The sequence below is a fragment of the Rhamphochromis sp. 'chilingali' genome (assembly GCF_963969265.1).
Source record: "Rhamphochromis sp. 'chilingali' genome assembly, chromosome: 10".
Lineage (NCBI taxonomy): Eukaryota > Metazoa > Chordata > Actinopteri > Cichliformes > Cichlidae > Rhamphochromis > Rhamphochromis sp. 'chilingali'.
In genome coordinates, this window is record NC_137937.1 from 6,435,351 (window position 1) to 6,460,556 (window position 25,206).

Sequence of the window (25,206 nt, forward strand, 5' to 3'; positions counted from 1 at the left end):
AAAGCCTTAGCAGGGGCTTGATCCTCGCCAGCCATCCATTGTGTTCCAGAGTAATCTGTTGGCCAAATCCCATGTTTGTGTGATCACCGCCATCTGACTGCTGCTCTACAGGCAACACACACGAAGCTAGAATGGAAAAAGAAAGAGGGGGATGGGTTTCCTGAAAAGGCTGCATCCCTTCATGCTGCATCTAATGCAAGTCCTCTCCACCCTTTGTATCCACAAACAATCACAGTTCATGTTGTAACTGACCAACAAGTACCTTGACCTATCATGGCAGGAAAAGCATGGTAAATGTCGAATTGTTCAACAGTAACTCAACCTCTTTGAACACACAACATGTCGACTCTTAAGCCAGCCAGAAGACCACATCAGGGGCCACTCCTGTCAACTAAGAACACAAAACACTGGCTACAGTTCACACGGGCTTACCGAAGTTGGATACTTCTCTGCGCACCAACTGAACATCATGGAAAGGCCTGCCTGAGTGTTGTTAGTGACCACATCCATCCCTATATGGCTGGCTGCTTCCAGCAATATAACCAGCCACAGTGGAAATGCTATCATATCATGTCAACACAGACCAAAACGTCTGAGGAATGTTTCCAGCACCTTGTTGAGTCTATGCCACTATTAATGCAGTTCTGAAGGCAAAGGGGGGTCCAACACATTACTAGCAATGTGTAACTAATTAAGTATGTTATGCTGACACAGATCTTTTAGTGACAAATCCCATCTACACCAGGCATCCCAAACTTTATGTGATGTACTAATATATCAAAATGCTAATGACTGAGCTGAATACCAATGTTAACATTTGAAATCCTTAGGTCATTTTTTTTTTATAAATGAACACAATACTTTTAACAGGAAATTTGGTAAACTCTGGCAATTTCTGTGAATGTACAACAAAAACCAATTCTGAGCAATAAGCTAACATAGGCCAGCAGACTGACTTGGATAATTTACTCACCTTATGTGGATACGGTTTTTCTTGTCAGGCCTATAACTACACTTCAGTAGAGAACTGAAAAAAAACCCCTCTGTGTTTGAGAACTGTGGATTTGTGAATTTCTGTGGTTTTGAAATACATTTTCCATGTACCATTCTTGCTTCTTATAGAATCCCTGCTGTTTTATGCATATGTTTTTCCTATAACAAGTCTGGACTGCAGGTATGCCAGTTTAGCATCCAGGCTCTTTGGAGTCAGGCTGCTGGAATGCATGCAAAATGTGGCTTGACATGGTTTCACTGAAATTAAGCCCTTCCTTAAAAAAATGCAATTTGAATGGTGCTCCAAACCGTGCCATTACCAGTGACTGTGTGTTAATGCATCCTCATTGGTATATATGATTAAGATATAATAACCAACTACTGTATTTGTGCCATTTATTGGGGTCTCTGAACAAAAAAGAAATACATTCATGTTATTTATCTTAATAAATCATTTGGTTGAATCAATGAGGCTTTCATCTTGTTCACCTCTTCCAAGTGATGCAAAATGATTCAGTCCACCTGCACTCTGGCTGCTTTTACAGCACAGCTAATTTATTATAAATAGAGAACTGCTAATGTGAATCCTGAGTCATGTCTTTCCCCAAGAAAGCAAAATCGAGGAATCAAAAAGAAGAAATGAGAGGTGGAGAAGCAGTAACTGAAATTTAAAGAAACGTGACCAGAGTAAAACCTTTACTGCTCTCAGCATTCATTAGGTATGATAAGTAATTTTCTGAGGCTATGTAATATAAATAACAATATTGTAATGATAAATAAATATACATTGATGAGCATGTAATTACTCCAACAAGCTGATATAGCCTCATAAACATATAAATAATCCATTAAAAATACAAAGCAGTGGGCACCAGTTTGTGTAAGCCACCATGTTGAATCACCATCTGGAATACAGTGGTCGAGATGGACATCTCAGGCACTGTAGCTTGCCTCCACCAGTGTATGAATGTGAGAGTGAATGAATAGTGGTATTGTAAAGCGCTTTGGGTGCCTAGAAAAGCGCTATATAAATCCAATCCATTATTATGCAATACGTCACAGATGGAGGAGAAAAGAACTTGCAGACGTTCATGTGCTGTGGAGACAAATGTTAAGTTGTTTCTGCACCTTTAGACTCAAGATATGAAGGATAATACCTTTGTTTTTTTTTTCATCTAAGAAGGGGTCCTCTTCCCCAAAGAAGCATAAATGCGAAGGACGATGCAACAGGGCGATCCTCTTTCTCCTCACTTCAGGCCTCATGTCTTAAACTGAAGTCAGAGCTTCAACACACAAAAACGTGTATAAACACAGTTATTTATTCCTGATATTGTTGCTTATTATCAGTAGATTATATTCACAACAACAACAGCTGATTATAAGCTAACATTAGGCTAGTTAGGCATAATGTTAGGCTTGAGTATCCTTTAAAAAAAAATCGGTTTTCCTTATGATAAAAAGTTTGATTACATTATCACATCCTATGAGATTTTATTATTAAGTATCCTAGTCCAACAATGTAAGACCAACTTCAAAGAAAGTTTAATTAACACTGGCTCACAGCAGCTAACAGAGCCTAACAGCAACTATCGGAGGTTAACAGGAGCTAACAGCAGCAAAAACAGCTGCACTTGTCAAAAGAAAAGTTCAGGGTTTCCCCCTAAGTGTTTATATTAAAAGAATATGTTAAAATACAGTGCATACAAAATGGTTTTCTACACTAACTGATAGAAAAAAGTCATGTTTTTCATCTCTCTCGGCCGACTTAAACATGTTAGTCTTACAGTGGCCGCCGCAGCTAGGACTATGCACTGCAATTGGGAGAGGCAAGAAAACAGAATTTAGCTGAAATAACCTGGAGTCAGTGAGAATGTACACACTATAACTATAAGGATGTGACATTATATGGCAAAAGCAGTACATCCCTCTTTACAAGATGAGCTCATATAGTAATAAGTAAAAGTTATTCCAAGAAATCATTTGTATTGATAACAGCTTCAGCTTCAGCTTACCAACACTGATATCAAGTAACATTAAGCTTTATTGTATGTTAGTCAAGGATTCACTAGCGGCAGGCAGAGGTAGGACCCAAATGAAAAGGTCAACTTAAAGAGGCCGCTTTACTGCCTGTGCAAAAAAAACAATCGCTAAATACATGAACACAAAAATCTAATATGGAAACTGGAAACAGGGAACTAATTAGGAATAACAAGGGAATAGCAGACGACAGAGGATAAAGAGCGGATGGGAAACAGCAGGAAACACAGCTGGAAGTAATCAGACACAATAAGACAGGGAGGAAGCAAAACTAATCACACTAAACAAAGGACAGGAAACTGTCAAAATAAACCTTAGACACAGATTAAGACTTGACACTGGAACTGTGGAAGAAACAGACTTGGGAACAAGACAGACTGAGGAGACAGAGAGGGCGAGAGAGTGGGGGACACAGAAAGGGAGAGAGACATGATGGGTTTGGGAGAACACACCAAGACTACCAGAGCATGACAGGGAACAGACTAAATGAGCAAGAATCAAAGGCCTGGAAATACTAATGACTAAACTAAGAAGAACAAGGAAACGAAACAATACCAAGAGGGAACAAAGAAACGCTGGATTATAGATCGAGAACCATGACAATTCTGGCTGCCAGGCTGTGAGGTATGCAAGGCATTTTAAGGAAGCCAGTGCTTTTCAGGCTGATGAAAGAGCTGTTTAAATACCACAGTGACTTCTTAATTAGAAAATGAAAAAACTTAATTTTGCTAGCTCTAATGAAACACCATCAGGCAGCACACCAACACACCTGCTCTTAAGGGTTTTCATGTTTTACTAAATCACTGAGATATCTGCAAGACCATTAGACCGCTGTGTTTGACATGTCTAACCTTTGTATTGGATGAGATCAAAGAAGCACTTACAGAAAACAGTTAGCATATGTCATGTAACCAACAAACACAACCAAGCTACTTTAGTAAACACAAATAACTTTGCACTTATTCAAACATCACACTTTATGAAGACATTATATCCAATAGATGGAGAACAGTATGAGGCTGAAAGCAGGTTAAGAGGCGAATCGTAGTCCTGTACACTTCATTCTTATAGAGGGTGTGTCTGTGCAGCAGATAGTGAGCATGAAGATATGATCGAGGACGGTGGAACGATAGTGAAGAGAGCATGGGAAACATGATGAGAGGATATAAGTGAACCATTACGCTGAATCAGGACAGCAGTGTCATTTTTCCCATTTCTGCAAATAAAACACATTTCTAGGGTATCGGCATTAAATTAGCATTTTACTGTTTTGTTTTTTTTATACCATAAAGAAAACAGAAGGAAAGTGATTTTTCCACAAAGTAACTGTAGACTACAGTACGTTGTGAAATGTGTGGAAACTGTGCAGACTTATGGACATATCACAGATTTTTAAAAATCAAACTGGTATAGGAACGGTCATAACTGGCTATCCTCATCACCACTGTGGTTTACTGTACTGTTGTCAGTGCAATTATTTGTTGAAAAATTTTGTGAGAGGTATGGATCATGAAAGCAAGAGGGCTCACAGAGACTGCTTATTTAAATGGCCACAGTCTGGTGCTCCAGCCCTGCTTGTTGATAACTGAGCTGTGTGTCCTAGCTGTCAAAGGCTTGACACAGGCTCAGCACAGTTGAATGATCAGGACAGTCCACATCTGCCTGACGGAAACAGTGTGCACACTCTGAAATGGGTTTCTAGCTAGCTAGCTAGCTAGCTATTGCTAGTTCAAGACCTAAGGCTGAGCCAAGTACACTCTCCAGCTAAGTGTACTGACATAACTCAGTTGCTGGTGTGTTTATAGCAATGGTATTGACTTGTGTGTAAATGTTTGTTTGTGGGTGTGTATCAGGGTCAGAGGTTTACTGGCTAACCTGTCCACGTCCTAATTTGCCAAATAAGTCAAATCCAGCATCTTATCCAGGACCTGGATAAGATGGACCTGAACTTAAGTGGACCAATCATACGCAACCTCACACAGACCTGGATGGAGACATCTAATACAGGCACACACCTACATGACACACACACACACCCAAGGATCACAATCAAACAACAAATGACGTGCGCCATGGAAACATAACAACAAAAACCTCACGAACAAAGAGAGAGGCAACTTCAGGGATTTGATCATTTGTGGGCGACAAGTCACTAATGGAGTGTACATAATGAGTCGCTCCACCCCACTCACTCTGCCCACAGACGTGGTGGCTGTCTGATGGTGATCATTAAGCACTTACGTATGATCTGTATGTTTACTGTTATCGGCAATGTCTGACGTTTCCCATTGCCAACATGAAGCTATAAGACACAAATGGCACACGGCTCACACAAGCTATACTGCAAACAAACACACTTCTTTACAATTTTTACTCAACTGATGTCTTTGAATCTAGTTTTTCTGCAGCTGCTTTGCCATATTTCACTTAACAGCTTTCACACAGCATACAAACATATAGTTAACCTTCAGGAGACTGAAGTCAAGTCGCAGGAGACAAGACCTTTGAATTTTGTGTCGAAATCAAGTTTTTGTATCAATGAACAAGTCACTGTCGCCGACACTGTGCGAGCCAGGACGGTTAAATTGCTTAGATACTTTGTCAAAATGAGTGCGCGTTGGAAGTGTGCTCCTCTGATTTCCTGACAGGCTTGTCATACTTGTTTCTCTCCCACTGAATACCTACTGCACCAGTCAATTATTCTTCCACGGATGACTGACTGCTATTGTCTGTCACAGTGAATCCTCATTGGATACTCACTTCATGGGCTCAAGGTTTTACGTTCCACTTGGTAATAAAAAAGTGTAAATGTGCGCTAAAAACAGCACTTTTTCTGCAATGTTCGCACAATTCGGTACGATACGTACTCAAACATGTTCTATAATACTTTTAAAACAGAAAAGTATGGGCAGTGGAAAAAAGTCATCCTCTGTGCAGCGGTAACAAATTACTGCTGGGTATCACCGGACATCCTGACACTGTCTGTTTTCCTGAAAGTCCCGTCATGCTCGTTTTTGTGGTATGACTACTCACTGTAGCAGTCTATTAGTCGTCTAGTCATTTATGTCACACGTCTTATCTCCATTGTAATGTAACAATGCTCTTCCTATGTTCTGCTGTCCTTGCTTATCTTCCTCCTTCAGGAAAATGTTTATCTGTGTCGGTTTCCTACACATTTAACATTTTCTGCAGTTTGACGGAGCATTTCGCAACTTGTGACAACTCCAACCTTTTGGCAATAAGAACTATTACAGAGTGAGGAACCATAATCGGCACTGTTCACAAAGTCACCAAAGGACCAGTACTGGTCTGAATCGCACTGGCTAACCTGCATTATTTGACAGATTCAAATTTATTTGAAGAATTGTTAGTTTTCACAAAGTACTATGCACAGTAAACACTGACCGTCAAGATTTACAGTATCTTTATGAAATATAGCACGACTAATTATAGAAAATATATATAAAGAAAAGAAAACTGAATGAGAGGCATCAGCAGACTGTGGCTGGATTGCACCATTTAATCAGTCTGTCAGGTGGTGTTATCATGGTGCTAGCATTTTTGTTCTTGTGGGGTTTTGAATTCTTCCATCCAACCATTCGCTTCTGCTTATCCTTTTCAGGGTCGCGGGGGGAGCTGGAGCCTATCCCAGCTGTCATAGGGCAAGAGGCGGGGTACACCCTGGACAGGTCGCCAGTCTGTCACTGTTTGCGCTCACATTCACACCTATGGGCAATTTGGATAAATCAATTAACCTGTCCCCACTAACTGCATGTCTTTGGACGGAGTACGCGGAGGGAACCCACGAAAACACGGGGAGAACATGCAAACTCCACACAGAAAGACCCCGGCCTGATGGTGGAATTGAGGACCTTTTTGCTGTGCAGCAACAGTGCTAACCACCGTGCCACCGTGCCGTTCTTTCAGAATATATTTCAATTGTTATTGTTTAAACTGTGGAAGTTTTATTGTTACTCTCAAGTTTTTTGATGTCTTGGTTTCTGTAGTTCTTGGATTTCTGGGTCCCTCAAAAAATCCACGGACTCTTCCGAGGAATCTGCCCTCTTTCCGTTGTTTTTCTTTCTCTTTGTAACAATAAAATGATGTGAAAGGTGAAGAATAGGAAAAATGGGGTTGGCATTAGGGCTTTATTTTCTGTGATATCTTTGAGTTTTTGTTTCCTGTTTTACCTCATATTTTTTTAATAATAAGTTTCACTTTTGTGTTCCGGGTTTTGGTTCATGAATTGGTTTCTATTAGTAGTTTCAATTATTTGGGTGTTTTGGTATCTGTTCCTCCTTCTGTTTCATTATTCTGTGTTCATGTCTTTGTCCTGTGTTGCTCTCTCCATGTTTAGTTTAGTGTTTTGGTTATTTTCACAATTTGTACCTGTTAAGTGCAAGTGGGGGAATCAACACTCATGTCTGTATCAGTCTTCTTTTGTTAGTCCCTCTTTTATTTTGAAGGGTTGCTTCCCCTGTCATGTGTTAGCTTTGCTTCCTGGACTATCACAGTCTCTCCATAATTATATTCACCTGTGTGTGATTGCTTTGTCTGTGTGCACATGTACACATCACATGTACATGTGTAAGTTCTCAGTCAGGTCATGGTAGGGTTAGGTTGGCGAAGACGTTTCACCTCACCAACTTCTTCACTTCTAAAAACAAATGGTGAAGAGTCCCAGGTATTTAACCTATAGTGGGTGTTGTTCCCTTAAGAGGTGGTCGTGAGGGTCGCTGACCCACTGTTGATCATGTGAGTCATCACATTGAACCAAGGTGTGAAAAAAGGCACAAGTCTTTACCGTCACAGTGAGATCTTGTCGTAACCCATCATGTGACCTGTCAAGGTCATCCAAAGCAAGGAGTGAGTGGGGGTGACATTGCTGAAATGTCAACAATCGAACCACCTTTCTGAGCAAGCACTTGGTGACAGGAGAAGGAAAAACTCTTTTTTAATAGGAAAAAGCAGGCATAACCAGTCTCAGGGAGAGGCATCTATCTGCGACTGGTTAGGGGTGAGAAGGGGAAGACAGGACAAAAGACACACTGTGGAAAAGAGGCAGAGTTTAGTTATAACTAATGATTAAATGGTGCATAAAGGCACAGAGAGTGAACGATGAGTGAACGAGAAAACACTCAAGGGAGGATTCAGAGACAGCTGATCCAGCTTATATGTAAGCTTTATCAAAAAGGAAAGTTTTAACCCTAATGTTAAAGAGCACATCAAGTCACATAGGCCCCTCTACAATCACTCGTAGGTAAGAACAATTCTGTGCAAACTGCACAAATGTACTGAAGCGTCAGAGTATTTCATGCCCTGAATAGAAATTCTGCAGCAGCCAGATACAGCATGGCTCTGTGGCAGAGTGACAAGAACTCTGCGTGATCATCTTCCATAATACCTGACAGCGTAGGTTGAGGTAAAGGGGTTTCAATGAGTGTATATGTGCGGTTTGTGTCCCTGTGTGTGTGTGTGTGTGTGTGCAAACAGATGGAGGAGATCGTCTGCATGCGGGAAACAGGGATCTCAGTGGACCAGAGCGAAGAGTGCACATCAGACAAGATCAGTGCATCCAAGATAGAACAAAGGCGAGGGAGCTGAGTGGCCTGTACGTGACATGTAGTGAAGCGCTTCACAGAGAGCCTTGCTCAGTGCTTCTGAGAAACACCTGGCATATCAAAGCGCCAAAGGGAAACGAGTTTCAAAGGAGCAGGGCTGCCAGAGACTGTTTTGTGCCCAGGTCTCCACGGAGATGTGTGTTTTCTGAGTTATTAGATGCCATTATATACACGCATGTGGAGAATAACACCACTGAATGAGTAAGTGTTGAACTAACCCGCAATGTAAATGGCAACTGTTTTGTTTCCTGTGTTCCAAAGCTGCAGCAAATCATAATGAAGGAGCTACATCTATTCAATTATATATGTGCCTAAGCCTTGTGTATAAGTGTTAACATTGTTCACACTTTTTATGAGTCAATTACGAGACCACAGCGAAGATGGAGGGACTTTGCTGGCAGCGACTGTAGCTGGACTGCAGAGAGAGGAAGACCGAGTAGCTGGCTGCTGAAAGGTAAGTCATAACGTTGGTGTCCTGCCAGGGTAGGAGTGGGCACTGGACAAAGAACGAATCTTTTCTTTTCTTCTCTAAAAATACAAATACATTTAAACACAGTTCACTTGTGTACATTTATAACCACCGTCACCAAGACTGGAATGGCTCTACCTCCATAACCCTCCAGTCTGCTTTTGGGCTGAAGCTTTTATCCATGACGGTGTCATGATTTATTTCAGATCATTTGAAAATCCTCCTCTTGCCAGATTCAGAAGCATCCACAGTCTTTTCATTTAGGCCTGAGGAAGCTACATTACATGTTATAACTGAGGTGTCAAACATGTACAGCCCACAGGCCAAAAGCAGCAAGCTCAAGACTCAAATCCAGCCCACTGAAGTGGAAGGTGTAAAAACTGAAGAGAAGGACTGGCAAGTGAATCGTGTCAAGAAACATGGTTTTCCCACATGCTAATTTAATCCTAGCCTGAGGTCTAAATCATTGTGATTTTTACATCGCTCTGGCAACTAACACATACTCTCTGTTTCTAAATTTAGAGATGTAAATCTGTGTGTGTACTTACATTTCCACTGTGACTTTTATGTTGCTTTTAATATATTTAAATTATGAAAAGAAATGTCATTTGTACTTGAAGTATGTTCTTTAAGTATGTCATATTAAAAACAGGTAGTACTTCAAAGAGAAGCAAATATTTTCTTCTTCTTCAAATAGGTGAAAATCACCATCTATTACAGTTTACAAACAGTTTCTGAGTGACACTTATTTTTACTTGTCCTGTTAAAAGCAAATAGAAATAGTCAAAAAGTCACCATCCCAATATTGTCAAAGCTAGCAGAGCTACATTGGAAAAAGTTAATATTAGTTAAAGTTAATATTTGGATATTTATGTGGCACTTTGAAAGACATTTGTTGGATTCAGCTAGCTAGCCTTACACACTGAGTTTCATTGATAAATAACAACAGGTAGCTGCGATAATGCTAACCAGGTATCAAAGAAGAAGAAGAAAGAACTACAAAAGATTTACAGTACTGTGCAAAAGTCTTGAACCTGTATCAGGTCTTTGCTGGATTTTTTCCTGTTTCTTAAGGAAATGATTCAATTCAATTCATTTTTATTTATATAGCGCCAAATCACAACAACAGTCGCCTCAAGGCACTTTATATTGCAAGGTAGACCCTACAATAATACATACAGAGGAAAACCCAACAATCATATGACTCCCTATGAGCAAGCACTTTGGCGACAGTGGGAAGGAAAAACTTTTGTCCTCCACACATGCAGTTTCTTCATTTGTTTTTTAAAGACACGCAGCACACCATACTAAGACATGCCAAGTTTTCAGCAAACAGATCTTCTGGAATCTCCTTGTTGGTGCAAAAATGCTGTTTTTATGCCTGTCGAACTGTGTGCACTTTTCATAGAGAAAACTAACAAAGGCGAACAAAGTGTGTGTTTTTGCATCAGACTGTGACAAAGTGCTTAAAAATAGAGTTTCAATTCTTTGCTACATTGTCTGTTACCATGTCTAGACACGACACTGGTTCCTCGAGTTGAGTTAAATGCCTTTTTATGCATAAAAGCTTCATAGGTTGAGTGGCTTAACAGACAAAAGTATTCCTTTAACCTTTATTTAACAGGGGGCCCTTGGGATTAACATCTCATTTTAAAAGGAGAGTTAGCCAAGAATGCACACCATTACCATGCTACGAGGTAAACATCACATGTAACATCAAAACACATAAAACAGAATAAAACAAGTCAGAATCAAAATAACACAAATACAAAGTCCAGCTCATGATTCGCAGTTATTCTCTTCAGTTACAGAAGTCTTTATGAGAGCACTGGTACAGGGATTGGCTCAAAACTTTTGCACAGTCCTGAGCCACCTCTCAAACTGTCACGTCACATGTGTTTTCATAGTGCAAAGCTGTATGTAATATTGTGTGGTCTATAGCCTACAGGTGAACTTCTAAGCCTGAACAACTGTTTCACTGTATGCTACACTCTTGTACTTGAGCATTTGATAAGATTAGATATGTGTATTTTTTTACCAGCTATAAAAACACAGCAACAGTAGCTCTTCAATCTTTAATCAGACATTTATTCCTCACCAGCGTCTGCGCTAACCTATCCATCACATCATTAAAATGCTAATAGCTAGTAATCACTCTGGGCTGCGAGACATAAAGGTTTCCCAGTTGGCATGCAGAACATTTTCCCCACATTACAGCTGCCCAGATATTGCCTGTTTGTGATTTTTATAATAAGCTATTAGACACAGCGGCTTATTTTCAAACAGCCAACTGCAGTGTACCAGCAATGTTGCTAAGAAACCTAAGAGGGGGCCTTCATAATGGCAGATATTGTGACTGGTCAAAGCGTGGCCAGCACAAGTGTAACTAATAAAATGAATGATGGCTTGGTTCCATTAACTGCCCCAGTAAGCAATGCCAGTGAACCAGCATGCATAATAAATCAGGGTAAGTAAAATGGAACGCAGTCATTATTAACACGAGCTGTTTCCTCAAGTAACGTGTCGGAGAGATTTATTACCTGGCATCTCCTGCTTGTTTGCCTTTTCATACCTAACATGTTATTTTTTTTATTATCCCTCCAACCTCTCACTTGTTCCACCATTTGCTACAAACCCTGGAAGCTTCATTCCTGCTTTTGCTGGAAGAACAGCGCCCTCTTTCTGTTATTTTGCCATAAAACACCCCAGTGCATCTCCAGCATAGAAGAAAATCCACCTGGCGGCACTGACTGCAGGCAAAGAACATCCTCCCCACTGGTCTTGCTTGCACTTCATTGCACTGACGCCTCAGAATGAATGCGTCCCTGTTTTTATATTAAAAAAGCACTGCACATTTCACCTGCACGTTGAACTGAAGGTTTTTGAAGCTGCAGTAAATGCAGACAGAAAATCAGGAATTGATATCAAAGATTATGATGCTTTTAACAAAGCTTATTTAAATACAGCTGGTGTACGTGCTGTTACTGTGCTGAATGGCAACTACAAAAGTGGGCAGGGAGGAGACACAAGCACAGAATTCAGATATTCGTGGGTACCTGATATTTCCTGCTGAGTCACCAGTCCCCTGCATCAATAGGCCCTTTTGTTGCCACTGATGGTCACAATGATGGAAGAGCCAAGGTCCCTCACTGTCACACACACACACACACACACACACACACACACACACACACACACACACACACACACACACACACACACACACACACACACACACACACACACACAGATGCCCACTATGTTGAAGTTTTACATCCCAGCTCAGTGACTTTGAACCTTCACCAGATCATCACTGCCTTCTATCAAAGGCCCGGGCATCTTCCCAGGAGAGCTCAAAAGCACGATCCACATTAGAGCTGCAGTCATGAACATGAGGGAATTAAAGGATACTATAATAAGGAAGTTTTTGTTTACACGTGCTCAGCATCAGTTCAGACTGTGAGCTCAGGAGTGTAACGTTGGTGCTTTGTTGCCCCCTAGTGATTAAAATGTCTCTCTCTGTCTGTGTTCATGCATTCATCAAATAAAATACGAAAGTTAAAGTGAAAAACATCATCTTTATTCTGATTTTTGATAATATTATTATTATTTATTTAAACTACATGATTTGTGGAAAGGCCTGGATCAAAATCAACATCAAAATGATCTGAAAAGTGGCTCGGCCGGTCTCTCAGTTCAGCTGTATCTTTGCTCCACTTCTTTAAAATATAACATTTTGTTATATTTAGACTATAAACTTTATTTTCTCAATTTTCTTTAAGACCTGTTTGTCTCATTAGAAACTACAGGGGCAAATGGACACAGATTTTCAAGATTTTTGTTCTTTTTTCAGCTATGAGCTTATTTCAAAATTAGTTGTTTTCAAAAATCTTCATCTCCTTATTAAAACTGTGACACATCTGCTTCAGCCCTGAGACATTTTCCCACAGTGTTCAGGTGTGTTTAGCTACACATTCAAGCATATTCAAGCAAAAGGTTTAGATTTTATAGTGAACGTGGTCACATAAAATTCAATTTTGAGCACAGTCTGTATATAAAAGATAGAGGTATGTGTCATGGAATTCCTTTTTTGATTGTTGGCTGGTATTTTGAAGAGTTGAGGTGAGCTCTTTGAACCATCATTCTCACAACTATACAACTTAAAAGTAAGGCAAGATAAAGCATCCCTGCTTTAATGTTTATTCCACTACGAAGCTTCTTTGGGCTGCTGCTTTACTCACATCACTCAATCAACATGTTTGGTTTGGCCCAGTGTTTACATGGGAAGCTATAGGTGGGCTATAATTTACAAAATAAGTATCATGTTATATTTAATAAGACCGAAAACTAGCATTTGTGGACATCAATCGAGGTAATAGAGTGTACTTCAGGGTCATTTTCTCATATACATCTATACAATCTGCCTAGCCTTTACAGCCAGAGTGGGCGCCCCCTGCTGCCCCCAGGAAAAAACTGCATTCGAGAAGTTTCGTCACTCATGACGTGTGATTAATTCAGTGCATCAACTCTGGAAATGTTTGACTGAAATCAGTGTGACTTATTAAAAAGGAATTTTGCATTCCAAACAACAAGTCCGATGATATGTGACAATAATTTGCTACAGTGCAAATAGTTCTATTTAAAAGTCACTGTTTTCCAAATTTGCAGATAAATAAATAAATCCAATCAAATTCATAAAGCTAAATAAAATATCAATTTCTGCTCACAGTTACCATTGTTCGGTAACTTTAGACAATGGCAACTCTTCACTGACCCCTGTTTGATAATAATTTGTGGGGGAAACGAGACCAATGGAAAGTAGTTTAAGGTGATTTAAGATGACCCGGCGATGTCTGCACTTGGGATCTGTTCCAGACAGGCAGCTTGAGCAGCAGCACTGGAGGCGCCTCCTGTGGTGTTCGGAGCTGTTGAGGCTGCGGTCCCGCGGGTGGGTGTCCTGTACTTTGCAGGGGCGTGGTCCTTCGCCTCTGTCTCCAGCCTAGATCAGGACCAAGGCTAGAGACCGCTCTGCACAGCACTGAAACATAGGAGCCCCCCCCCCCCGTAAAGTGCGTAAAAAATACACACTTTACGCATATTTTTGCCACTAATATGATATTATCCCGTCTTCCCACACTGCGGTGGCCGGGGGGGGGGGGGGGGGGGGTGACTGCAGACTGCAGCACCACCAAAACACACTCTGGGAAAAGCTCTATACATCGATCCCATTTCCCATTCTGCTGCGACAGCGCAGGAAAAAAAAATACTGCAGTGAACGCCACAGATAAGTGCATAATGAATGTGCTGTAATTCAGATTACACCTGTGTCTGTGTTTGTGTTACGATGTGTTTATCCGGGTGGCACTAAGTGCGATCAGTAGTTGGTAACTTGAAAAGAAAAAGTTAGATTTTAATGATCTCAGTTCGGGCACGGACAGCAAAGACCGTGCAGAAACCTGCTCGTCGTTGAGTGTGATTTTGTTGAGCTGGAGCTGCAGGGCGGAAAGGAGGAGATGCATGAGTGACTTCGTGTCTCCCCAGAGGGTGGAGGCTTTCTGCAAAAGCTTGCAGGTTTCCCCTTGTCTTCTGTTGTTGCTGCGTCAAATGATGCGCCGGCGCCTTCCCTATAAAAGCACCTGTCCCGGGCAGACATCACTCGCATCTCACTTTCTCTCTCTCACACACACACTCATCCTGTCACACTCGTGAACTCCACACACACACACACTTCCCTGTGCAAAGCAAAGGCATCGGCCCAATTCAACCGAGGTGAAGGAACCATGAGTTACTCCAGCGAGATTTACAGCAGCTCCTATCGGAAGATCTTTGGAGATGCCCCCCGCTCCGGTCGCGTCAGCCTGGGTAGCAGCAGCCCGTCCCGCCTGCACTCCGCGGGATACCGCAGCAGCCACCGCACCTATGGTTCCCCCTCAGCGATCTCCTCCACCACCACCTACCGCCGGACAGCGGCCCCCGGCCGGGTCTTCTCCTCCATGCCGGACCACGCGGTGGACCTGACCCAGTCCACCGCGGTCACCAACGAGCTCAAGATCATCCGCACCAACGAGAAGGAGCAGCTGCAGGGCCTCAACGACCGCTTCGTGTCCTTCATCGAGAAGGTGCACAACCTGGAGCAGCAAAACAAAATCCTGGAGGCCGAGGTCACACTGCTGCGCCAGCGCAACAGTGAGCCTTCTCGCCTGCACGAGCTCTACGAGCAGGAGATCCGCGAGCTGCGAGCGCGCGTGGAGGAGCTGACTCACGAGAAGAGCCAGATGCACCTGGACTGCGTGCAGATGAACGACACCCTGGAGCGCATGAAGGAGAAGTTCGAGGAAGAAAGCAGGCTGCGAGAGGAGGCGGAGAACACCCTGAAGGGCTACCGGAAGGACGTCGACGACGCCACCCTGGCGCGCCTGGAGTTGGAGAAGAAAGTGGAGTCGCTCCTGGATGAGATCGCCTTCCTGAGGAAAGTCCACGAGGAGGAGCTGCAGGAGCTCCAGGCTTCACTGCAGGCCACACAGGTACACGTCCCACGGGGGTCTGACGGCCTGCCCATAGACACGCAAGGATTACACCCGCCGACGGTCAACTGGTCAGAAATGCGATTAACCACTAGTTTTAAAGCCACAGAATATCACCAGAAACACAGTGTTACCCACGAACACAGGTGGTCTCCAGGCTTGAGTGTTTTTACACTTCATAATCACCTTAGTGGCCACAAACAAACTACAACAGAGGAAGTTGTTGATTTGTTGCACTCAACACAACAACAACCCCTTTTTTCTTTCTTATTTTTGTGAGTAGTTCGGGAAAGCAGTGACCTACAGATGTGTTAGGATGTAAAAGTCTGTCGGCAGCCGTCTTTTCTACGTCGCTTCGACGTGCTGAACGGCGCGCACATGAAAATTAATGGCACTGCAGTTCCGTTTCAGCACCACGCGCTGTCCTCCCTCCCGCTCTGAAAGCAGGAGAGTCGCGAGCGTCCCTGCGATGTCCCGCGCGCTCCTGTGCTCACGCCCCCTCGTGCCAACTTAAAGCTGTTTTTGAAGTGTCTGTTTTTCGGTCGTTTCGTGTAGAGAATTGCCCAGAAAACTGACTGACAATATGAAAGTGCGACAGCGGAGAGATAAGCTACCTGCTTTGCACCAAGGTCAACTATAAAGTTCATGTAAACTACTGTAAGGCCCGCCGTTAGCTTGCTACCATTTCCTAAAAGAGAGGGGGGGAGAGGGGGCAGAGGGGGGAGAAAATGCGGAGAAATAGCGCAGGGGTGTGGTCGTCCCAGGCAGGACAAACTCTAGCGCTTGTTTCGTGTAGGTTACATATTAACGTGATAAACTGCCTTCATGGGGCAGTATGGCGGTTCAAACCATTTCCCACTTTGTTCTAACCACGTGTGACGCGCATAGCTCGAGTTTATGCGCAAGAGTGAGTTATTTTCATGTTTATTGGGATGTTATTTATGTCCCGCTGTCGACAGAGCAAGATAAAAAGAAGAAAATTTGCGTGAAACTTGTCTTTATGTGAAGCGACGTCCTTTGCGAGCTTGTGCTTATTAAGTTAGTCACGAACTGGTGGTTGCTAGGTAGATTTCTCCAGGGGTTCTCATTTCCCCCCCTATGGGGAATTTGAGTACCATAAAAGCCATTGACAGCACAGCTTTCTGCAGCAGAGATGTCTGAGTCAGCAGTCCATTCATCAGCGCCGCAGTCCACCACCTCAGCTCATCAGCACACCGCTCACCTTAAACATTTATGTTGCGGCGCTAGAGAAGAGGGTAGTTTAGCTGCAGCACAAGCGCATTAACATGCATTAACAGTATTCAGTATTTAAAAGAAATTCACAATGACACGCTGATATTTTCATCAGGTTAATAGCTACAGATAAGCCAGAGTTAGAATGGCTTTGTTTGTCATCCATGGTGACAGTGATTTCAGCAGTTTGTTGTTACAGTCACCACTTTTCAAAGAACAGACATCCAATCAGAGAAACACTAAGATTTACCCACTGAGAATTAAAAGCATAGACTTTTCCAGCAAACAAACAAGCTGTGTTTGTGGAAAATGATGGTTCCACATTATATAATAATATGGTTGATCGGGATCAAAATGAACTTATAATTCTTAATCAGTGAGCTAAAATAGTTCTTGAAATGTACACAGCTTATAATTGTGCATCTCTTAAATATAAGGATGAGTGATTTAAAAAAAAAATGCTACATTTTATTTACAGTTGTAAACTCAACATATACAGTAAACACAAACAATTTTTACTTTCTACTTTTTTCAATCAAGGTGTCAGTGGAGATGGATGTCAGCAAACCTGACCTGGCTGCAGCCCTGAAGGACATCAGAGCCCAGTATGAGAGCCTGTCAGCTAGGAACCAATCCCAGGCAGAGGAATGGTACCGCTCCAAGTTTGCCAGTGTGACTGAGGCGGCTGCCCGCAACCAAGATGCCATCAAGCACTCCAAGGAGGAGCTGAGCGAATACCGCAGACAGGTGCAGGCCCGGACCCTGGAGATTGAGGCCCTCAGGGGCCACAATGAAGCTCTGGAGAGGCAGATTGCAGAGATGGAAGATCGCCATAACAATGAAATTGGTGAGATGCAGGTATGTAAATAATTGTATTTTTTATACCTTTATTAAGCTAATTGTTAGAAACCTTAAAAAAGACTTTACCGTATTATTTACAGACAAAAACAACCAAAAAGTAGCTAACAAAATTGAGGAGTTAATAATAAAAGCCATAGGTCACATAAGGCTAATGCTGGCTAATATGTGCATGTGTCTGTTTGTGCATACAGGATACCATTCAGCAGCTGGAAGGTGCCCTGCGTAGTACGAAAGGAGAAATGTCTCGTCATCTACGTGAATACCAGGACCTACTGAATGTTAAGATGGCACTGGATATTGAGATTGCTGCGTACAGGTCTGTAATATTACAAACAGAACAGCAGTCATCATTTTGGCAGGTGGAACTAAGCTGAAAACATACATACAATAATAATAGCACAGTATGTTATAAACCTAGGTGTGACAAAGGACCCGATGCACACAACGTTGCCGAAGGTTCAATGTTTATTTACAGTGGGGGGTTTTCATATCGCCACACCTTTGGTTGTGCAGCTTTTCAGCTGATGTCTCAAGCACAGCATAGATAGCACACACAGCACACCAGTAGGTCCCGGTGTCCTACTCAAAAGAGAGGGCATGATTATATGATGGGGGTCAGCCGTGTGGGTCAGGCTCCCCTGACACCACACCACAAACTCGCTGCTCCATCCCTCCAACCATCTGTGCCCCTGGCCTTTGGACTACCTTGAACTTATAAGGCTGGAGAGCCAGTTACAACCGTGGGGGGTGATCTGGACATTGGCATCCTTCATGCGATGGAGCCACAGCAGCAGGGTGTGATCTGGAGAGAAGGTGAATGGATGGCCCTAGAAGTAATAAGGAAGAGAATCGACCGCCCACCGGATGGCCAGGAACTCCTTCTCCATGTACCACTGCCCACTGTGCTGGCCTCCCGTTCTGACAGTTTCCTGCTGATGTACACGACGGGGTGATCAACCTCCCCCACCCTTACCTGCTGGGATAACATGGCACCCAGCCCTCTGTTTGAAGCATCAGTGTGTAGAATAAAAGGGAGGGAAAAGTTAGACGTGTAGAGCAGGGGCTCAGGGACGCCAAGACTGCAGCCACCTGCTGCACATGCTCTGCCCAGGTGTCACTGTGGATGATGATGTCATCCAAATAGGTGGCAGGATATGCAGCGTGCAGACGCAGTACACCGAGGCACTGGAAGGTGGCGGGGCGTCCGAACACGCTGAAGGGCAAATTGGTACAAAGCATACGGAAGGGGAAGGGGAGTTTTTTTCTCCTTTGACTCTGCAGACAAAGGAATCTGCCAGTAGCCTTCCCTGACACCAGACCCTGAACCCGCTGCTCCACCCATCCCCTGCAGCTGAGTGACAAACCACACCCTGCCACACTAGGAAAAACAGTGTTTGCAGATCACAGCAGAAACAAAATTACTGTTCCAAGTGAACTTGTGATCTTCGCCTATGAAACCATTGCTTCAAAGGCTGAGACCCGGTCTGCAACCACTCGCACTCAGTTGCTGTCTTCAAGTGACTTTGGTGTGTCAAGATAAAGTCTGCTATGAGTTTGCATCTGTATCTTAGTCATTGCTAACCAGTTGCACTCAATCTGTCTGGGTTTATAAATTAGACAACACTTATTTGCAAACCTTTGCCAATCTGTCTGAGGGTGATTGCACTTAGGCTGTATCAGACTGTAATTGTTTGCAGACAAGTCACCTACCACCAAGTGACCTGTACAATCACTTCACGGTCGTAGGTGGACACCCAGAGACTGATTGGATGAGTTTGTTCTACACGCAACCTCTGAGGAGCAAACACAACTACTTCCAATCAGTCACGAAATGTAGAAAAATGTACAAGGCAATAAGTGATGTTTCCTAGTCACAAAGAGGTTGTCATCCTACTTTTACTCTGGCATGAAAGGCAATTATTGTAGGATTGGATGTGGCAGTTTCAAAATGGGACACAGCAGCCACTCTGGAGCTTTAGCTACGTGTCTCTCTTAGCTGATTTTTCTTTCAGTTTTACAGCACATGACCATTGTAGCAACTGGTGTTATTTTCCACCATTTCCAGATACCTATAGGATGGAAATCATAAAAAAGTTATACAATACTTGTCGGCAAAAAAAGCTTCAATGCAGCTAGCTGGTGGTCACTTATCAAGAGCTTCATTCAACAATATATTTACTCTTTCGTTCATTGACTGGTTCTCAAAGTGACTGATAAGAGGTCAGCATCATAGTCTGTTTAAAAGAAAAATCTAAGCATGATCTCAGTGTGGTGCTTTGTCTTTCTCCCCTCCTGTTGGATTGATTGCACCATCTCGAAGTACAAAGGTATTGCATAAGGCAGCTGGTTCGCAAACAAACTTCAGCAAATATCTCTGCAACACAATACATAAATCTGTTTGAAATCATATCATAGATGTTAATTGTTCGCCATTTGTGTGCTTATTACTCCTTTATTATAAGAGTTTTGGAGTGAAACCACACTGTATCTTGTTTATTGAAGTGATTAATATAATGACAAGTGTTTATTATTGACATTTAGATTTTGCTCTTAAGGACACACTGCGTGCAAAATTCCACTTTATTTATATAAACCTTTTAAAAATGAGTAGGTGTAGGTCCCTCTTCTGTGGAACAAGTTCCCAGTTTGGAGTCAGGAGACAGATGCCTCGTCTACTTTTAAGATCAGACACAAGACTTTGTGTGACACAAAGGACCCGACACGTATACGCTGTTGCAGAGTTGGCGATGTTTTATTACAGTGCTTTATCTTTTCAGACTGCTTTGTGCAGCTTTGCAGCGGTCTTGTTCCCCTCACAGCTCTCCCCTCTGTTTCCTGCGGCCTCGTTAGGGAGAGTCTGATTACTTGAACAGCCCTAGCTGCCCTGACAGCCTCCCTGGCACTGCCCGCTGAACCACCCCTCCTCCTCAGCAGAGCCACAGACCACACAGAGACACACTTTCCTTTTTGATAAAGCATATAATTAAGGCTGGATCAGGTGACCCTGAATCTTCTGTTACTTGTGATGCTGAGGTCTTCCGATGGTGCACTGAGTGTTTCCCCTTCACTGACTTTTCACTAACTATGTGTTTATACACCACTTTGTATTTACTCATTAGTTATTATTAACCCTAGCTCTCTTACACAGTGTGTCTTTTGTCCCCTCACCCCCAGTTGGTGGTGGCAAATCGCTGCCCCCCTGAGTCTGGTTCTACTGAAGGTTTCTTCTTGTAAAAAGGGACGTTTTCCTTCCCACTATCTCCATAGAGGTGGTTGGGTTTTTCTTCTGTATTATTATAGGGTCTTTACCTTAAAATATACAAGCTACTGTTGTGATTTGGAGCTATATAAATAGTTGAATTGAAATTGTAGCTTAAACACATCCCAACATGATCCTGGGACATTTGCTTCATGTCACACGAGAGGAGTGCTCCCTCACCTACTTTCCTAAAATGTGATTTTAATGCTTTCACTAAGAGAAGTCAGACACTTCCAACTGAAATAAGATGATGTAAAACTGCAAAAGCACCAAAACAGACAGCAGAGGTGCTTCATCTGATATCACGGTGACATTAGATCCCTTCAGAGTGTCTATCACTGCACTGAGCATCTAAAAGTAGCACGTCCAGTGTAGGCGGTGACGTCACCTTTTGTCCTCTGTTTCTCCATCTGCACAGGAAGCTGCTGGAAGGCGAGGAGTGTCGCCTCAGCTCTGTCGGCGGTGCAATGGTCCAGTCTGGCTATCCCGGCTTTTCCTACATGTCCGCCCGCACCTACACTCTCGGCGCTTACAGGAAGCCCGGAGCTAAGCCTGAAGAGGAGGAGCAAGAGGAAGCGGAAGAAGAGGAGAAGGAAGAGGACGAGGAGGGAGAAGAGGAGGGTGAGGAGGGAGAAGATGGTGAGGAGGGAGAGGAGGACGGTGAGGAGGGAGAAGAGGGCGAAGAGGGTGAGGAGGAGGAGGAAGAGGAAGAGGAGAAGCCAAAAGAGAAAGAGGAGAAGAAGAAGGAGAGCCCCACCGGGAAGAACAGCAAGAGCTAAACTGCTTTTGTCATCACTGTCATCAATAACGCATTCCACGTTCCACGATCAGTCACCTATGGATCTGTTCATGTTCACATCATCTCACACAGACACACACAGACACACACACATCTGCACAATCCAGATGCCTCACACCTGTGTTTTTCAGTCTCTGTTTGCTCTGTAAGTGATTAGTTCAATCTTTATTAGATGGAAAAGGAGATTTAGACTAGCTAGTACTACAGTAGCAAAAGAGTTCAAATCACTTCCATAAATCTGCTGTAGCTGTCACTACTCTACGTCACAGGAGTACAGAGAAAAGCGCAGGAAGCTAGCACGATGCCACCGAGTTTCACAAGTCTGAAAAGGGGAATGATCCGTCTTTTGACCAAGCAACAGCAAACGTGCCATTGGTAATTAATATTCACAGTAAGAGCAATCAAAACCTGTCAGCACACAGACTTTTAAAGAGAAACGCACAGATCCTGGAGCATGTGAAACAGCCAGTCCAACTTTACGGTGCTATTTGATTTTTACATTTAAAAGTTGGCGATTCCTGTAAGTTAAAGATTTTGTCATTGAATGAAGCGTCACCAGCTCATTCCTGAATGTCGCCCTGTTAGGCAGGAAATTTTCTGTTCTGACTGGAAGTCCCAACTCCTCATTTCACACGGCAGGTGAATGCTTCCTCTCCTTTCCATTAGCCGCTGCTTAGTTCTTCATTTCACCCCCTTTAATTTTCTCCCTCCTTCTTAACTGCAGCATAGCACAGTAATACTGGCAAACCTGGAACCTGGAAAAACATAAATGTACATGGGTGGAAAGGTAGATTGCTTCAGAGTCGCTGGGTGTGAAAATGTAGAGTTTCAATTGCTGCTGTATATATTTTGGGAATATAAGTCCTCCCTTTGATTGAATCATTTGTCATACACTTTATCTGATCATCTCACACACCAGCTTGTTTTCTTTCCCCTCACATAAACATGGTGGTGCTTTGGTTTCATGTAGCTGAAACAGGAAACAAGGTGAAGGTGAGTGTAGGTGTTAGGAGCAGGCAGGTGGTGCTGACGCTGACAGTCCTCAGCCAAGACTGCAAGTGTCTGTTAGAGTAGATTCTCCTGGGTTTATGGTTTATGTATACAGAGTCGCATAAAAGGGCTATTTTCCCCATAACTTCTTCTATCACCTTCTGTCATTGTCCTTCATCATTTCTCTCCCTTGCTTGTATTATTTCTTTATTGACAAATGAATCAACCAACGGATATGAATGCATGGCCTGATTCTCGGAGCTTGAGTATCTGCTGGATGAGTAGATTTTTGCTTGTTGTGTGTTCAATTAAAAAAGAATTGCCTTAATCATAAATGAAAGTTAAAAGAAACATGTTTTCACCTGCAGCTCACTTGTTTCTGGGGAAGTAGAGGAGTGCTGACACTTTCCAAACCGTTCTGCTTTACAACTGTGACTGTACGTGCTGCTCTCTCATGCAGTGATGTTCCTCTCAAAGCCAAATAAAGACATTTATTAACCAAAAAGCATTTAACCACGTCTGTGTCTTCTTTATTCACTAAAAGCTAAGCACACAAACATTCATGCCTGTAATTCTGAAGTTAACATTTTGTTTTATTTAATTTGGGTAACTTGCTAACATTTTTCTGTTGAAGATAAGGAAGTTATAACATGTTATACATATTACAGAAAATTTGTTACAGTCTTGTTTACGTTTTAAAAATTACATAAAAGCAACATATGAGTTTAACCCTTTAAAGCCATGAGATTTCAGGTGGGTGGGTTCATTTCTCTCTCCCTTCCTAAGTCTGGTTCTGACCGAGGTTTCTTCCTGTTTAAAGGGAGCTTTCCCTTCCTGCTGTTGCAAAGTGTTTGCTCATGAGGGACTGTTTGATTGTTGGGGTTTTCCAGAATACTGGATGGTCTTCATAAATAAAGTGCATTAAGACAACTGTTGTAATTTGATTATATAAAAATTCACCTGAATCAAATTGAAGAAAAAATCAGCAAGATAACTTGATAGCCACCTCAAAGGTTTTCTTGCTGCATACTAGCTAAACTACTATGGTGACAGTTAACAAATCAGGTACTCACTGCACTCTTGGTGTCACAGCTTTGCTCTGTTGCTCCTTAAAGGATAAAGACAGCTTGAGTAATATACTGATAAATGGAACAAAAATAAAGCAATTAAGAGCTCCAAAGTGTTTTAGCATCAAAACTTTTTCCAACACATCCACATGTACCAAAATATTATTGGACAAGTGCTAGATACACATAAGACATACTTATAGGTGCAGATAACTTAATCAACGAAACAGTTAATCAACATTAATCAGAATTTTTTTTAAAAATGGTTTCTTTAACTCAAAAAGGAAAAACTAAATAAACAAAATAGCTCTTGTTAAAATAGTTAAACAAAAGCAAATTAATTAAACTACTTAAATCTTATTCATTCAGTGGCAACCATGGATTCAAACTTATTTGAAGAAGTTTGTATTTAAAATGTATATAAGGAGTAAAATTAATGTCTGGAGTCTATATATATGTACAGTGCTTACTGCTAAAGCTGACAGTGACAAATTATGCTGCTGAAAAGGTTATTTGAAGTAATGAAATATGATAATTCCACTCACTGGAAAAGATGCTACCGATATGATGATCAACGACCCCCCTGCCACTGGGTAAGAGTCTCCTTTAAACGAACTTGCTCATACCTAAAACAGCCTATTAGGGGGAAAAAATGTTGTGATTTGGCGCTATATAAATAAAATTGAATTGAACTGAATTGTATTGAATTACTGTTAGTCTCCCTATCAGAATCACAAGCAACAGAGATCAGTTTTAGGATTAAAGTTACTTGCTTCCTTTCCTCTTGTGACAACAGAGGAGCCAAGTATTGTTGCTTGTTTGCTAACAAAGATCTTGTTTATGGAAATGAGCCTTAAAATTTAGCCCCAAACCAGGGGTGATTCTAGGCTTAAAATGTAGGTGGACTCAGCTCCCAATCATAATATCATACATGCAGTGTCTATCAATTAATATCAATGGAATATGCTGTTTGCAAATGTAATCAACCCTTTTTACATTTTCAAATCTCAATTTGATTAGATGAACATTTCAATATTGCCTTCAAAAGCAACCTAATTAGTTAGATGACCTGTTGTCATGGGTGAATAATTTCAGAGATTTCAATCTAATCCACCCGTTGTAAGGTGGAGCCTTTAGTTATCAAACCCAAGGCAAAGGCTCTGTTATTGAAGAGGTTAAAGAAAAATTTATGGTAAAGCAGATAAAATGAGAAACATGCACAGCATTATTTCAGTCTCTTAATCACACAGAGGCAGTCCACCAAATAATCAAGTGGTATTGTTCAGTGCAGAAACTAAAAAATCATGCTGCCACTCCACAGACCTGTACATGGAGGAAACTAGCAGAGTGTTT

General features: G+C 42.2%; 1 protein-coding gene across 1 annotated transcript; it reads left to right on the forward strand.

Annotated features, from left to right (window-relative positions):
• Nucleotides 1-14,790: 14,790 nt before the first annotated feature.
• neff1 (neuronal intermediate filament family member 1) lies at nucleotides 14,791-23,282 on the forward strand. The gene is made up of 4 exons (XM_080894780.1): nucleotides 14,791-15,644; nucleotides 17,418-17,735; nucleotides 17,930-18,054; nucleotides 21,416-23,282. Exons 1-4 carry the CDS (start codon nucleotides 14,901-14,903, stop codon nucleotides 21,774-21,776), a joined length of 1,548 nt encoding a protein of 515 aa, XP_080750906.1. The 5' UTR covers nucleotides 14,791-14,900; the 3' UTR covers nucleotides 21,777-23,282.
• The last annotated feature ends 1,924 nt before the right edge of the window (nucleotides 23,283-25,206 follow it).

What these genes read in the sequence shown, in the direction of transcription:
- neff1 (XM_080894780.1), top strand. Translation starts at nt 14,901, where the DNA reads ATGAGTTACTCCAGCGAGATTTACAGCAGCTCCTATCGGAAGATCTTT. An exon ending in CTTCACTGCAGGCCACACAG is followed by an intron (nt 15,645 to 17,417) that starts GTACACGTCCCA and finishes TTTTCAATCAAG; the next exon opens with GTGTCAGTGGAGATGGATGT. An exon ending in ATTGAGATTGCTGCGTACAG is followed by an intron (nt 18,055 to 21,415) that starts GTCTGTAATATT and finishes CCATCTGCACAG; the next exon opens with GAAGCTGCTGGAAGGCGAGG.